General features: G+C 41.9%; 1 protein-coding gene across 1 annotated transcript in view; it reads right to left on the bottom strand.

The window, feature by feature from the left end:
• The window catches only part of SLC7A14 (solute carrier family 7 member 14), a 114,788-nt gene that overhangs the window by 24,698 nt on the left and 74,238 nt on the right, over positions 1-15,852 (bottom strand). Inside the window, exons 3-4 of the mRNA XM_012779282.3 lie at positions 8,629-8,865; positions 6,881-7,098 (exon numbers count right to left, since the gene is read on the bottom strand). Coding sequence (XP_012634736.1) covers positions 6,881-7,098; positions 8,629-8,865 — 455 coding nt within the window. The remainder of the gene's footprint in view (positions 1-6,880; positions 7,099-8,628; positions 8,866-15,852) is intronic.

Raw genomic sequence — 15,852 nt, 5'->3', positions numbered from 1 at the left:
GTCCATGGCACAAAAAGTTTAAGAACTCCTGGTCCATTCTAATAAGTCAGGTAGAAAGAACTTCTCAAACATAAGCAGCCCCATCTACAGAGGGCTACTCTCTGGGAGAGAAGAGAACTCTTACTTTCCTTCCAGCAAAGTCGTTTATATCAAGGTATAGAAAATGTCTTTGGCATCTACACCAGGGGAGAGAACAGATTTCACCTTATCACACATGAAGTTTCGCAGGCTTGGAACTGTGCTTGTTTTCACTTATCTAGAAAATATTAGTGGTTTTCAAGGATGAATGGATGCTAGGATTGCAGGCTCACTAAGCTGTCCTGAACAAGGAAGCCTCGCTTTAAGACAGCTTACAGAAAACAGGTCCTACTTTCTTTTCCTTCAACATCTTTCTTCCCTTCCACATACACATACGTAGACACATACAAACACACACATACATATGCATGTATACACACACATGCACACACAGACATGCATACATACATGAACACACACATATACACACACACATACCTACACACACACACACACACACACACACACACATACACACACCCCCCTCTTATATCATATGGTGACCTGGCACAACAACTATGTAGATCTGGGGCAAATCTATTTCAGAAAAAGGTGAGAGGTGTGTGAACCACAACATGTGAGGAATAACTGGGAACCTGGAGATGTCTAACTTGAAGAGCAGGAGACTCAGTGGAAGACACGAAGGGCACCTTCAGATATGTGAATTATCAGTAGTTGGCAGCTGGAGCAGAGGCATCCTGTAGGCGCCAGAGGGAATCCTAGAGCCAGGCACATGGCGCAACTGGGTTTGGTTGGGAGTGTAGACTTTGTAGACTTCAGACCTAGGTTTGTTCTGCCACACAATAGCTTGGTGATCTAGAACAAGTCCTAACCTCTTGGAGCCTAAGTTTCATTATCACTTCAATGGAGATAATAATAGCACTTAGCTCATAGGGTTTTCATAAAGATTAATTAGACAACATAGTAGATTACAGTCCTAGAATACAGTAGGCGCTCAATAAATAGTTATTGCTATTGTAAGTTTTTCTAGAGCAGTTGAAACCCAAGTACACAAACTCCTTTTCTTCCTCATTCTCTCTCTTCTCCCCCTCTTCCTCCCACACCCTACCTCCTCCTCATCCTCCTCCCTCTTTCAGAACTTGACCCGTATATGTTAAATGCTACCATGTCCCAGGCACTGTGCTTGGTGATGGGGATATAGTCATGAGCAAAAAGTACTCTGAGAGTGACCTCATGGGGCTTGAGGTCTAGAGGATACTGCAAGACCCCAGATGCAACTCTGACTGTGGTAACAAAGTGAGCAAAGTTAGTAAGTATCTATATTATTCATAAAACACAAAGGCTACTATTTTCCAAATGAATGATAGAATGGATGGTGATTACTGCTAATGATTAGCTACTAGAAAGTTAACTACGATCAAGTTAGGAAAAGAGGAAATAAGTGTGCAGAGAGGATGTGTGTTAGCCTGAATTTGCATGTTTTAGAACTAGAAAGCAATTATAGTGGAAGAAAGACTGGTCAGATCAAAGGTAGGACGTTTCGAGGTTCTACTATATTAGGCAGTCAGCAGAATTTAACTCAGGTGATTCAAATGATGTGATTGCAAAGAGGGATTATAGGCAGGTATTGGCAGTGTACAGGCAGGGTTAAAGCCAACTAGGGATGTGGAGGCACCAGAGATGACAACAGTAAGAAGTTGCTGTCATCCCAAGGCCTGGAGCAAAGGGTGGATGGTGTTCCTGGAGTCCAGTGGGAGCTGGAGGTGCCCAGAAGTGCTGTCTCTGTGGAGGTGCACAGCCAGTGTGGTGCCCAGGCTGCAAGGCAGCAAGGAGGAAATACCTCAGCTTTGCTCTCTCCTCACCCTCTGAACTGATAATATTTCCCGTTAGCTAAACCCAACAGGAAGCAACCAGCAAGGGGTTTTCTGGAGCAGAGAACAGAGTGTGAAGGGCAGAGAATAGATCAGGGAGTGGTGGCACATGGAGAACGGCTGGCACACCTACCGAGGTCAGACAGATCTTAGCCTAACAAGACATAGATTAAATAAACAGATTATCAAAGAAAAGATAATGCAATTAGCAAAAAGGATAATCTTTTTATTAAATACTTGAGTTAGTTTGAATGAATGTTTCTTTCTTGTAAGCAAATGGTCCCTGATTGGTAAATACAAAAGAGCCATGGAATGAAAGGGTGCATGGGTGTGTCTCTACCCAAATAACCACCGAAACTGCTTTTCACTGCATGCTATACAGATATCAGATCTGGACACTGGTATTTATGATTAGAATATGCTCCCATGCATGAAAGAATGTGTGTGGTATCCAGGAGTGAGCATCTAGGAATAAAATCGGTGTAAGTGTGTGTGTGTGTGTGTGTGTGTGTGTGTGTGTGCACGTGTGTGCACATGTATGTGTGTTTCTGGCTTCATTGGTACTTTATCCTAACACTTTATTTTAATGTTTTACGTGGTTAAAAATAGCATTGACTTTTTAATTTGATGCCATAGCTGAGATTGCTTTCCAAAGTAAACCTGGTGTGGATGCTCAGCTCGGCAATGCAGACCGGGTCCATCGCTTTGTAGAGCTTTGCAGGGAAGCAGCACGTGCCTCAGTTGCTGGAGGGCTGCTGCTTAATTAGTTGTCAAAAGCAATGTCATTAGTGGCCTGCTACTCAGTGTGTGGGGTCCTTAAAAGCTGGCCCCCTGTGCCTTGCTGATATTTAAGAGGCAGTAGGATGAGGCAGCCATCTCATATTTTCCACCTCGGCCAGCCTGCCAGATGCCTAGGAGATAATTAGGCACCTTTACATAACTCACTCCCAAGGTAACAAGACAAAATTCCAACTTAACGGCATTTGCTACCACCCCCATGCCCCAGCTCTATTAGCAACCTGTCCACAGTGACAGTGGAATGTGCTAATAGGTTCCAACAAATGGATTCAGATGTGGAGAACATGAAAAATAACTTTCCCTTTGTTTGGAGGCTGTCAGAATTCCCCACAAATGCTTGCTATGGACCATTTTCCTGGGAGCTGTTTGTGCTGGTAGAGTATCTTATTTGGTTAAAGAAAAACCATAAGATAGCATCAAGAACAAATAACATAAAGGGAGCACACATCCAACAATGTCCAGCGGCTGAGGCATTGCAGATGGAGGCAGGGGTTCAGCTGAGGGCCAGAGTTACTTGATATAGGGAAAAATGTTTGTTGTTCTTAAGCTCTTCAAGACCAAAGAAGCATTTGACCCAGAACGTGTAAGTGAGTAAACCATTCCTTAAGCTATTTTCTTTGGAAGGAAGTGTTTCAAGCAGAGGAAAGAGTAGGCTTATGAGGGGTCCATGGCCAGAGGATGGATTGTTCATTAACTCTTTCAAAATACTTGAGAATTGTGTGTAAAGTCATGCAATGCTATTCTTATAAATCACCTTCTACACAATAGTTTCTTCCATCCTGACCAGAGTGATTGAAGAATGAATGGATTGGAACTCTGTACTAGTCTACTAGTCTGGGGAAGGGGTCCCTAAGGAGTGAAGAAGCTCATGTAAGTGGTAACTGGGCAACATAGTTTTGTTGACAATTGTTAGAGAACATAGTGGGGGATGTGTTTATTACCTTGGTGGATGACATGGCCATGAGACAGTGTCAGACCTTAAAAAATAGAATATAAATTCAAAGTGACTTTGCTGGACTGGAAAAGTGACCTGAAACCAAAGTTGAGAAGGAACAGGTCCAGGCCCATTCACTAGAGAGGAAATGTACTATGCAGAAATCCAAGGCCAGGCAGAGAGCAGACAGGATGAATCAGCAACATCTTCACACTGGGCTGTCCTTTGTGCTCAGATGATACTTTTAGGCACAACCACTAGGACATCCATTATCCCTGAGTTTCCTTCAGGAATAATGGATTTGCAGCAAAAACTCCAGAATCTCAGTTAGTTTTTTGGTGGCCAACAACAAAACTATTGAAGGTAGTAGGCTCAGGTTGGAGTCAGGACAGGGAGCAAAATGCAAAAAAATATAACTGGTCCCATGATGCCAAACTCAGGGGGAGTGAAGTAAATAAGGACTTTGGTCATCCAGGACTGGGGTGGAGTTTCAGCTCCATTACTTATCATCTAGATCTGTAACCTTAACTTTTATAAGCTTCAATTATTTCCATGTAAAAGTGGAGATCATTGTACTTATTTTGCAGGGATGTTGTGAAGATTAAATGAAAAGTATATATGAAAGAGTTTGTCACAAAGAAAATGTTAAATGTTAGGAAAGGCATCCTTCCTTCCTTTTTTATGCCTGACTTCTGATCTTATTTTATCAATCCCCAGGAGAACCCAGGATGTATAAACAGGGATCCCCTAAGGCTGGTTTGATTAACTCCTTCCTTGGTGAGGTGGGCTCCTGATTGAGGAAGGATGTGGAGTCCCTGAGAAGGGAAGGGGAGACCCCCAGAGAGAATAAAGACCTCAGAACAAATCACAAGGTGATAGGAAAGGCTAAAAACGTCATCTTCTTCAGAATGAGTAAAAGGGCATTTACACAGAGGATATGAAATTTTTCCAATATTTACATGGGGTCTAAACTAGAGTGCATGACATTTGGGTGAGTTATTAGAAGGATTTTAAAAATTAAATATGAATGTGTAATTAAGCAAAATTTTCAGTTGCACGGACAGGATGTCTTCATAAACAATGCACACTCAAGCCTTGGTCTATTTAACTATACTGCCATCTGAAGATGAGAAAAGAGACTAGACTATTTCTTAATGTTCCTCCAACGAACATTGCAAAAGAGCCATGAAATGAAAAGGTGCATGGGTGGAAGTTTGAAGGAAATGTAACATGTCAGATTCATTACCTCATTACATTTAAAAAATTTTTTAAAAGAAGGCCCAGAAGGGAGTAGTCATCCACACAAGGCACTGGATGTGGTGGAAAGGGCTTTGGGGTCACACAGACCTGGGTGGAAATTTCAGCCCCGGCACTAAGTGAGGTCAGGTAAGTTACTCAGCCTCTCTGAGCCTTGGAGTCTCCATTTTTATGGTGGGAACAATAGCACCAGCTTTAAAGTTTTGTTATAAGAGTGAGATAGTGTTCATAGAGTGCAACGCCTGGCACTTAAATACTAGCACTTTCCTCCTGTCATTTTAACTATTGCTAACCAGAACAAAGTGCACATAGAAATTCCAAAAATTTTGTTCTTTTTTTGCAAACATTTAATGCAGTTAGTTTTCCAACTTGGTAGATGAAAAAAGCTGAAACCACAGAAGTTAACTGATGGCCAAAGTAAGTCCACGACCCAGTAATTTCTTATTTTGTTAAGAAAATGGTGAGAATGTTTTCCTGTGCTATGATGAAAATGAAATTGAGTTCCATTCTTTTTTTTCTTATAATTTGTTGTTTCTCTTATATGATAGGAAAGGAACAATTTGTATCATAAGATAATGTAGATATGGGGATCTAGAATGGGGTCAACAGTGTTTCTTTGTCCCTTCTGGTTTTAACCGGTTTCAGTATTTATTCATTTCAAAGAGGAGGGAAGAACTTTGTGGTTCTGTGGAATTCTTACAGATAAGCAGAAGACTAGAAATCTTGGCTTCAATTGCTTCCTTGCTTATTCCTCTGCATTGAACAGCATGGCATGGTTCAGAATAAGCAGAAGTTATTTTGAGTCTTCTCCAAGAGAGATTTCTGATCCCTGGACATCTTGGAGGAAAACCAGTCTAAGCAAAAACTGCAAAAGCAAAGCGTGTGGAATCCTGGACTTGTTTTCTGCCATCAGTTTTAGGCAGACTTGCCTCGCTAGGCCTCAGGTTATTCACCTGTCAAATGAGCAGAGGGGACCAGGTGACCTCTAAGATCCCTGCCAGCTCAAAATTTTCTCTGATTTATGTTCTATAAAAGGTATACTAATGGGTTTTACCAATAAATCCATTAAATAAGCATTTTTAGTAGAAGAAAGAAACCAGAAGCAACTTAGAACCACTTGTCAGTATAAAGCATTTGCTACTTTGACCTGGTCATTTTTCGTAACATAGAACACTCCACCCAGATCATGGGGTAAGATCTGAAAATTTCCTTTTGGTCCAGCTCACTCTCTTGCCAACCCCCAGACCACACGAGGTAGACTTCTCTGCCATGAACCACATCTCTGGAATGGGATTTATAACTAGTACTCCCCTGGGCACACTCAACCACCCTCAGACCCCAGCAGACTCTCCTCCTAGGGTCAAATGTTGATATTGGATTTAAAAACGGTTCTTTCCCTAGTTCCGTACACAGGCAAAACTCATTTCTTCCCTAACTGTCCACTCTCCCTGCCCTCCTTTATTGCCTTGTCTATTTATGGCCTCTCTTAGACTGTAGAGACAGCCTGCAGAACTGAGCTATTCTTGGACAGACTTTGGAGTCAGACAGTACTGGCTTTGGTCTTGCCACTTACACTGTGTGCTTAATTGCAAGTCATTTGACCTCTCTGAATGGGAGTCTTTTTCATCTTTAAGACCAGAGTGTAAATATCTTCTCCATTTAATTGGGACGATTAAATTAGATATTAGATGCAAAGTACTTAGCACAGTGTTAGGCACATTGTAAGTGGTCAGCACCATGGAATCTATCATTGTTTTTTGTATAAAATAGGATCTCAGCAAATGCTGGTGAAACAAATAAGAAAAAAAAGAGAGCCACTTCTTCAGAACATTCCAACTAAATTCATATTAAAAGGTGATAAAGAGAATGCCACAGGGATTATGGAATAGAGCGGCACTTTCGTGAAAATATGTCTTCAGCTGGTCACTAGGTGGAAGGCAGAGCGTGTGACAAGTGCACCAGGCTTTAGGAATGAACTCACCCCTGACCAGCCGTGGGGCAAGAACTGGCCTTCAGCCCAGTATTTCCCATTGATGAAGAAGAGGCCTGCAATCATGATGAACACCCACACTGCCAGGTTCAGCACATTGAGGACGTTGTTGAAGCCCACAGAATTCTTCACCCCCAGAGCAACAATGATGGTCACGATGACAGCGATCAACAAGGCCAGAAGGTCTGGGTATGATTCTTCACCTTTCCCTAGAGGGAAAGACATGATTTAATATCATCCACAGGGAAGAAAGGGCCATGCAAACTCCTACTCCCACCCCAGCGCATCCTCCCTCAGTTTTGAGAAGAGTGGTCAGTCTGTCAGGGAGAGAGGAGGAGGAGCTGTGTGCGTGTCTGTGTGTGTGTGTGCACGAACATGCAGGTGCCTACACATACCTACGCTGTGTCTATTTGCAAACAGGCAAGTTTTGGTAGATAGGTAAGAGGATCTGATATCCTGGACCAAAAATTGGGATATGTGATGTGACAATTACAACAGTGCCTGTGGAACCATGGCACAGGACATTTGAAGTCAGAACTGTCCTGGAATGGGATATATATAGAGGTCTGATGTATTATTTGAACATTATTTTTATCTTCAGCACTGGGAATTTTATAGTCTATACAATTTCCATTCAATTCCAACAAACTTTTCTTTATTAGCAAATCTAAGAATGCGTGTCTTTGAAAATTATTGTAAGAGGGGTTTTCTGTTCCTATGTGGTTGCCGAGAGAAAATAAGCAGTGAACACGCCCTGCCTGCTTGCTCCTGCTCATCGGCCAGTGGACTCCTGCCCTCTACTGAGTGGAGGAGGCACTACCTCAGCAGTCGGCGTACTCGGGCCAGGGGTCAGCCGTGTGGCCCTGGGCAACTTGCCTCATCCCCCTGTAAAGGGATGGACATGCATAACCTGGTTTTGGAGGACCCTTTCAGACCTAAAATTCTGCGAAATCCATATACGGAACAGGCTTGGTGTTTCTATTTTTTATCTTATCATGGTATCTGTGTGCTCAGCATTTTTGTTAATTTTTCTGAGATAGAGACACCAAAATCAAAGGACTTGACACAGCCACACAGTCATTCCTTGGAGCTGCTGAGGCAAGACTCTAAAGCTACCTCAACTATTGTTTGGCTTCCCTCTAATATGAAGTTTATCAGATGTCAGGATGGAGAGTGGACAGCGGGTGCTGGGAGGAGCCCGAGGTCTCATGGCATTTGTTATGTGAGCTTCTGGTTGTTTGGCATCCACCCGGTTATATTATCCCTCTTGGACCTCTGCTAGACTAGGATCCATTTTGTTCCTTAAGAGATTTTTTTTTAATTTGAAAAATAAAAAAAAAATATTATGATGAAACTTCTGGAGAAGTTCTACCAGTTCTTTTTCCTGCATTGGTTTTATTTTTATATGGTTATTGTCATGGTGCCTATGTGGTTTGTTTCTTTTCACATATGACATTACATTAAAACATATTGCATGTTATTAAAAGTCTTCCTAATCATCCTTTAAATTGCTAGCTACATAATATGTGTCCTTGATTTATTTAATCATTTGTCCCATGGTAGAATATTTAGGCTGTCTCTAAATTTTTGTGATTGTAAATAAGACTGTGATGAACATCTCTTTGTTTAATGCTTTCATGGAAATTTCAATATTATTTTTAGGATGGATAGATTCACAGAGAAAGGGTTACTTTGCAAAAAACAAAATTCAGGCTCTTGATAGATTTTGGCCATCTCACCCAGGCCATTGAGGGTCCCCACGCTGTCCACCATCCAGCGGCTGATGGTGTGGTTGGCCAGGGAGTCAAACATGCTGCTCAGAGCGCTGGCGCCAGCCGCAGTGCCAATCAGGTACTCCAGGATCAGGTTCCAGCCAATGAAAAAGGCCACAAATTCCCCGACAGTGACATAGCTGTAGGTGTAGGCAGATCCCGTGGTCTTGGGGACTCGGACTCCAAACTCTGCATAGCAGACACCTGCGAGGATAAACACACACAGAAGGTGGACTTCAGGAGATGAGCTAGCCTCTTGTTAACAAACTTGGGTAGAAAATATTGAGAATCTCTGGCATTTTAGAACAAATACACAAAGCTTTATGTGCATGAATCGATTCGAAGCCAAGTCTAATCTCTTTGAACCTCGCTTCTGGAAAACTTTTTATCCTGAATACCTAGCAATAGCCGTAGCATAATTTTACTGAGCTATTGGAAACTTATCTTTATTTAGAAAAACTCTCACTTGTTGTGTGTATCTCTCTTGTGTTCCTTAAGTGTCAGATATCCTGAGTGAACATGGGCCTAAATCAACATGACCCCCACCCTTGATGGCACCAGGGTCATAACGTTCTTCTCTTTCAGTTTTTACATATTACAAAAGGTGCTCCTCATTTGAGTGATGCTTCAAGCAATCTGTGAGAATGCTGTACTATATCTGGGGGGGGGGGTAGATAAAAGATGCAAATATAAATAAATTACTAGTTATTAACAAGGACATTCAGCACATACAAAAGATAACTTAAAACACTTTTAGGGTGCCTACTATCTGTATGGCAGAGTGCCAGGGATGAGAATAAAAAAGACAAATGACACATGCAAGGGGAGATAGGCCAGAAAACAGTGCATGTCGCAGGCTGTGTTAGCTTGACAATGCAGGAAGGTATGAGATCAATGAGAGCAGAGATGAGAGGAGACATGTGCCCAGCTTGTTTTGAGGTATATGGAGGAATCAGTTGGATGAAGAAGTGGAACATGAGGCAAAGACACGGTGGAGAGAGACAGTATGAAGTATATGGGTGGAGGGGAGTGTCACGTTATTAGGCATGACAAGGCTACATGAGTAAGCAGAAACTGTGTGTTTTCCAAAGTGGGTTCAGGGCCCACTTCCACCAGAATCATCTATTGAATCCTAATTTCAGGAGATAAGGACCAGGAACCTGCATTTTAACAAGCTCCCCAGGTAATGCATGTGTTTGCTTATATTTGAAAAACACTGGAATATTGCCTCATTCTTTGATGTAATTAGAGATCACATTAGAAAGAGAATAAGAATGCACCAAACTTCTGGGAGTTGGAAGGGTTTCCTATTTTGTGCTGGGAATTCTGGGTGTGGGTCCATGGGTGGGGTGACACGTTGAGGGACAGACATAGGACAGCGTGGAGGGAGCACACCAGGAGTGGGATGGAGGAGAACGTGGGAGGGAACTCAAAGTGAACTTTACCTTTAGTCCCAATTTTGTTAAGGGCCAACCCTGAGGTTCTCTCATCACAAACCAGGGAACAATAGTTCACTCTTTTGTGAATAAAGAGAGCAGGTTTCTTCTCCTTCTGAAGGGGGTGAAATCAATGCAAGGAAGCAAAAACACAGATGTCAAAAGCAATGCCACAATCAGTGATTCAAGGTGATGTACTGTCTCCTCCTTCCCCGCAGTAGCTCAGGTTGTCAAGGTGTCCCCGTGGAAGAGCACTGGACCAGGTAAGCTGGGCTCCTGTCTCAATGCCACCCCTTTACTTTCACTGTCCTGATTTGTAAAATAAAAGTATTATACTGGATGCTACTTTAAGAATTTCCTAACTCTGAAACTCTAGGATTCCATCTGTTGTATTGAATTTTGCTGAAAAATCCATTGACAATAACTTAACTTTTCTTTTATGTCAATTACTAAATTGTCCTGTATTATAGAGATGCTCTCTGGGATAGTGAAGCTATCTGTCCCTACATCAAATAGCCTAGGCTGCCATTTACTTTGAGTTCCTATGGCAGCCCTCCTCCCCTCGCTTTGTAAAATAGTTTTCCATCTCCTTCCTGATGTCAGACTGTCAGTTGTTACTTCCTGTTGCTGCCACAGTGCTTACCTGGAGCAGTCAGACTGCCTCTTTTCTAAATTGCTGCTTCCAACACCTGATGTTTAAATTGTGAGAGTGAGTCTAAAATTAAGAGGAAATGGTCTCTGAACAAAGGCCTGAAGCACTCTTCCGTGAGGAAAGTATAGTGCATACAAGCATTTGGTATGGGAACTTGATAATATTTTCTTGCATGCTTGGAGGACTTTTGTGTTCTCTTCGGGGTTCTTGCGAATGGGGTTTGCACATAGAGATTAGGTTGCTTTCTTAGTGCTGTGTGAGGAAGAGATTAGGAGGCAACTAATTTCTCCTCTTTGATATAGAATCCAGAGCATTTTCCAATAACTCCTATGTCCTATGAGCTTATTCTTTCCATCCATCTTTACCCGCTTGATAATGTACCAGATTTCTAAGTAAAATTTTTCCAAATGATGCTTTTGAAACAGGCATTGATTTAAGAGCAATTTTAATTTGGTTAGTCAATATTGTGAAGTTTGTGGAATCAAACGTTCTCTCCATAATATTTGATCTGCCAAATTAAATTTAAAAATACCCAATTCACCATTAGAACATACTTGCCAAGGGCAATTAGCGAACAGCCAAGTCTTCTTTAGGTCTTGTGAAGGGACCAGCCCCTTGCTGTCCCTGTCAGAGGAAGAGGCCCTGGCTATGCATGAGGCAAGGAGCATTGGGAACCACAATCACTCATTTCCCAAGGTCCTGCTGGGATCCTGGTGACTGCAAATTTAGGGAGAATAGTGAGAAAAATCAGTCAGCCACTAGCCATATAAGACAATTTCTGCTCTAAGAAATTGTTCCTTTGGACACATTGATCTTATACTATTTTCTAATCTTTCTGATTTGTTTGATGCAGAAATGCAGACTTTTAGTGGGCACTAGAGAGTATCTAGCCTGGCACTGAAGCCCGGTGGTGAGGAGTGAGTGTTTACAACCCCAAATATCCCGAGGAAAATGTTCTCGATCATTCAACTCTTTTAAAATATTGGATGTGTAAGAGAAACACATTCAAGCGTATCTTTCTAATTTCAATAACAAATAAAAACTGTGGAAAGGGAAACCTTGGTTTTTACCTAGATTATCTAGTGTCCCAGATTACTGAGCATCTGAGGGCAAGTTACTTACCCTCACCTGGGTGACATGAGGTGGCCAACTAGATAAGCTTCTGGATCCCTTCCAGGGCATCATTCTTTGGTTTCACAACTAGAGTCAACTCTCAATCATCCAAACCAATGGGGGAAGCCCTGTTTGAAAATCCTGCACACCAGTGGTTCTCAACAAAGGTGGTACTGCCTCCTGGGGGGACTGTTTCTGATTCATATTATGATTGTGAGCACTTGTGGCATTAAACGGGCAGGGGACTGGGCTGTTACACATTCTGCAATGTCTGGGACCATCCTGTAGAACAAAGCATTGCCTTGTATCTTACATGACTGCTGAAGGTTCCAGTGGACATGCATGTAAGTACAAACCTATTTATAATTGATAAATATGAATTTATCTCCATTTTATATATAACATAAAGCATTTTTTCTGCAAGGCTTTATGTATATTGAATTATCCAGGACTGTAACAACTGGGTAACTTGAGGGACAGTTGTAATTTGTTTTGTTTGGAATTTACCAAGAGTTGATCACTATTTTGGAAAACGAAGTCATCAATAGCAACATTATTCATGGTCTTCGAGCAGCAAACAACTCACGTATGTGAGTGTGCATTTGTAGCAGTTGTATTCATAGTGGTTCTACAAATAACTGCAAACACCTGACAATTTCATTATGTTTTCCAATGTGCTCATGCCCTAATACACACATGTTGAAATAAATATTGCTTTTACTAGGAATTACTTTCCTTTATTTATCTTTCATACTCAGGGCATATTGATTTTTTTTAAAAAATTAAGTGTGCAGGAAGGTAACATTATCTCTAGTTTTCATTCCAGAATAGTAAAGGAATCATTACAAAGTACTATTTTTTTTAACCAAAAGTTGATCTGGGTGTACTAGGGTGGAGAATTACATTCTAAGTGAGAGATCTATTAAAAAAAATTCTTGCCTCAGAGTTGCCCTCCTATTCATATTCGCCTTATGGTATTATCAAAGTGATTTTGTATTTTGTGGTTACCCATCATGTGATTGGAGAGGGAGAGGCATATTGATTCCCAAAGTATGTACTGATATAGCTGGAGAATATCAATGTAGAATACAATGTGGGGGTGCAGGCAGCTATCCATGAGTAACTGCATGCTGCAGAACACATGAAGGCGATTTTCCCATTAAAGGGAGTGAGAAATGGAAAATCTAGATCCTTGAGAAATGTAAAGAATTCATTTCAGCAGAATTAGACAGAATAGTAGTGATTCTTCATAGCCCGTAACTCGGGCACCTTTTCAATCATTCACTACAAGTATATTGTAAACATATTCCTATTTACATTTCGTCATATTCCTAGTGTTTTCTTTTATTTCTATATCCAGAACTACTTGTGATTAAACCAAAAAATTGCCAGCCTAAAAAGCAGTTATACTTAGAGAGGACTTACAGGTTGTAAAGAGGATTGGGACAAGATACTAGGAGATTCTCTACTTAAAATATTCTGTATTAATCCCCTCTCAGTAAGAGTATCTGAGGATCAAAGTATCCCAGACATTGTGATTTGGGGTTCAGAGAAATATGGTTTTTTCAAACGTGAATTTCTTTCCAAATCAGAGTCTATGGTTCTGTCATATAAAGGAATAAAGAGCCCGCCTGGGCAGTGCTCTCAGAGAGCCTGCATGCAACATTGAAAGTTCCAAACCGTGCTTAGTAAATGCTGCCCAATAGTAAAGATAATCACTTCATGTCCTCCCCAATCAATTTTACCAAATCACTCACAGCCTACCCTGGTTCCCTGTGACCCTTCAAGAACATAGAGACAAAGATTCTCCATTTTAAGAGGGTATAAAGGAGAAAGACCCAGCTGGAAGTAGGCAAAGGGTGGAAAAGGGCTTCTCCATTTAAGAAATATATTTCCCTTCACATTCCACCAAAGAAAGTCATTAGATAAATAAGTACTTTAAAATAAATGTACTTTCACCTGGAGGGATTAAATCTAGCAGTTATTCACACTTAAATGTCAATTACTCTACTCAGACAAAGAGGTTTTCCCATTAACATGTAGCTTACCTTACTTTGACTAATTTCCTAACCTACTTATCAACTAATTTAGCATTTCCTAAATAACTTCTGACTTCCTAATTTCCTTCTTTGATTCGACACACATTGTTAAATCAGGCACTGTAGTGAATACCGGAGACACAAACAGTAAGGCAGGCAGATTTCTTGACTTTGAAGCATCAATATTGCCATCAGGAAAGAGCTTAATACACAGCTTATTCCACGCAGCCACTATTTAATATCATAGAGTATTTATGAAGTGCTCCTGGAGCCCACTGGGCAAGTGTGATTCTTAGGGAGCATGGTTCTTTGCTTGCTGTGAAAATAGGGAGGCTGGAGGGGGAGGCTTTAGTTGCGTCTTTGGCAGGAGAGCTGGGCCTTGGCAGTCAGGAAAAAATGGGGGAAAGGTGGTTCCAGGCAGACGAAAGGGCACGGCTAGACTGACACATGCAGGCTACTTTGGGGTTTGGGAAAGACGGGTCTGCACAGGAGGACTAGGATCAAGTGACTGAGGGGGCCAGACCTTTTTAGTAGATTGGCTGAAGAGGACTGTATAGTTCATCTCCTCCTGTAGCTTTAAAGCTCTTTCTTAGTTGTAAAATCCTTTTTTCACACAAAATCTTATTTGGGAGCCCACTACATAAATAAGCAAAAGGGTGGCTCTGTGTGAAGGGGTGGGAGAACTGAGGCTGGTCTGCTCAGGATCTCAGTCACCCCACACCTCCCCCAAACCCCTGTGCTCCTCTGTGGACCCTCAGGGCTGGACAGAGCATGGGAGTGGGAAGGGGTGTCCACTGTCACTGGGGTTGTCCTTTTGTTTTACAGATTATGCGACTGAGCCCCAGACCTCAAGTTGCATATGCAATCTAGGAGCTTTCCAATCTCGCATTCATTCATCAAAAACATCTATAAGGTACCATCTCTATGCATCTATGTTAGATTTTAGGGATTCAAAGTTGAATAGGAAGAATACAGTCTGTTTTCTTTTGCGGGGGAGGGTCCTTAAAGTCTAGTGGAGAAAACAGGGCAGAAAACCAGCAGCCAAAAGGACTGTCCAAAGGGAAAGAAGGCACCAAGAAATACAAGAGGGAATGGGGGAGCATTTCAGAAAATAATTTGCTAACTCTGAAGTTTCATCCAGGCCTCTGAGATCAGCAACAACTTGAATGTTGCTCAGAGCTGTGGCCACAGGTTGCAGATATCAGGCCCGATGAATGGTTTTGATCATAACGTGTCTATTACTCTTTATACTAGGGAAACAGGAAGGTTGGGGTGGGCTGACTAGCAAATGGATGAGGTCAGCAATTCCTCATCCATGAAGTCAGTTCCTCCCGAGTGCCAATTCTTTACTGACTCTCAGACACAACGGTGAGATCGGCTGTTGGGCTACACAATACAACTTATCGTTTAGGCCCAAGCATGCCTTTAATAAAGTCTCCCAAATATAGCATTATGCTGAGAAGGTTTTCATCCATTTCCTTCTCATTTTCTTAGTGTTCTTAAAACATCTCCGTTGGTTTATGAAGTCACAGCAGGGATAGGGTATGTATATATTGTGATGGTTGTTGGTCCTGCTTAATGTAGGTTGGGAATGGAATATAAGGAGAAATCATAAGACCCCAGAGAGAAATAGAGTGTGAATTCTTTCTGAAGCGTTTGTTTTCTCTGTGACACCAAATTCCAGATGGTGGGTAATGCAGTGTCTCCATCATTGCTGTCTCCCTTGAGAAGCAGGTTGCTGGATCCTGAGGATCATCTGTCCAGTCCCCTGTCACATGCAGCTGGACCCACTGAGCTTTCACTGATGTCCTCATCCCAATGCTCTTGGTTAGCCAAGAAAACTGTGGGTGTTTTTTTGGGGGAGGGGAGTGACTGTCAGGCACCCTCCCCTCCCACCTCACTGCCACTGTCTCTTCCACCTGAGCAACCTTGGCCAGTCTGTCACCTGTCA

Source organism: Microcebus murinus, chromosome 1, assembly GCF_040939455.1.
Source record: "Microcebus murinus isolate Inina chromosome 1, M.murinus_Inina_mat1.0, whole genome shotgun sequence".
Classification (NCBI taxonomy): Eukaryota; Metazoa; Chordata; class Mammalia; order Primates; family Cheirogaleidae; genus Microcebus; species Microcebus murinus.
Note: the sequence above shows the minus strand (reverse complement) of the source record. Positions and strands in the feature narration are given on the sequence as shown.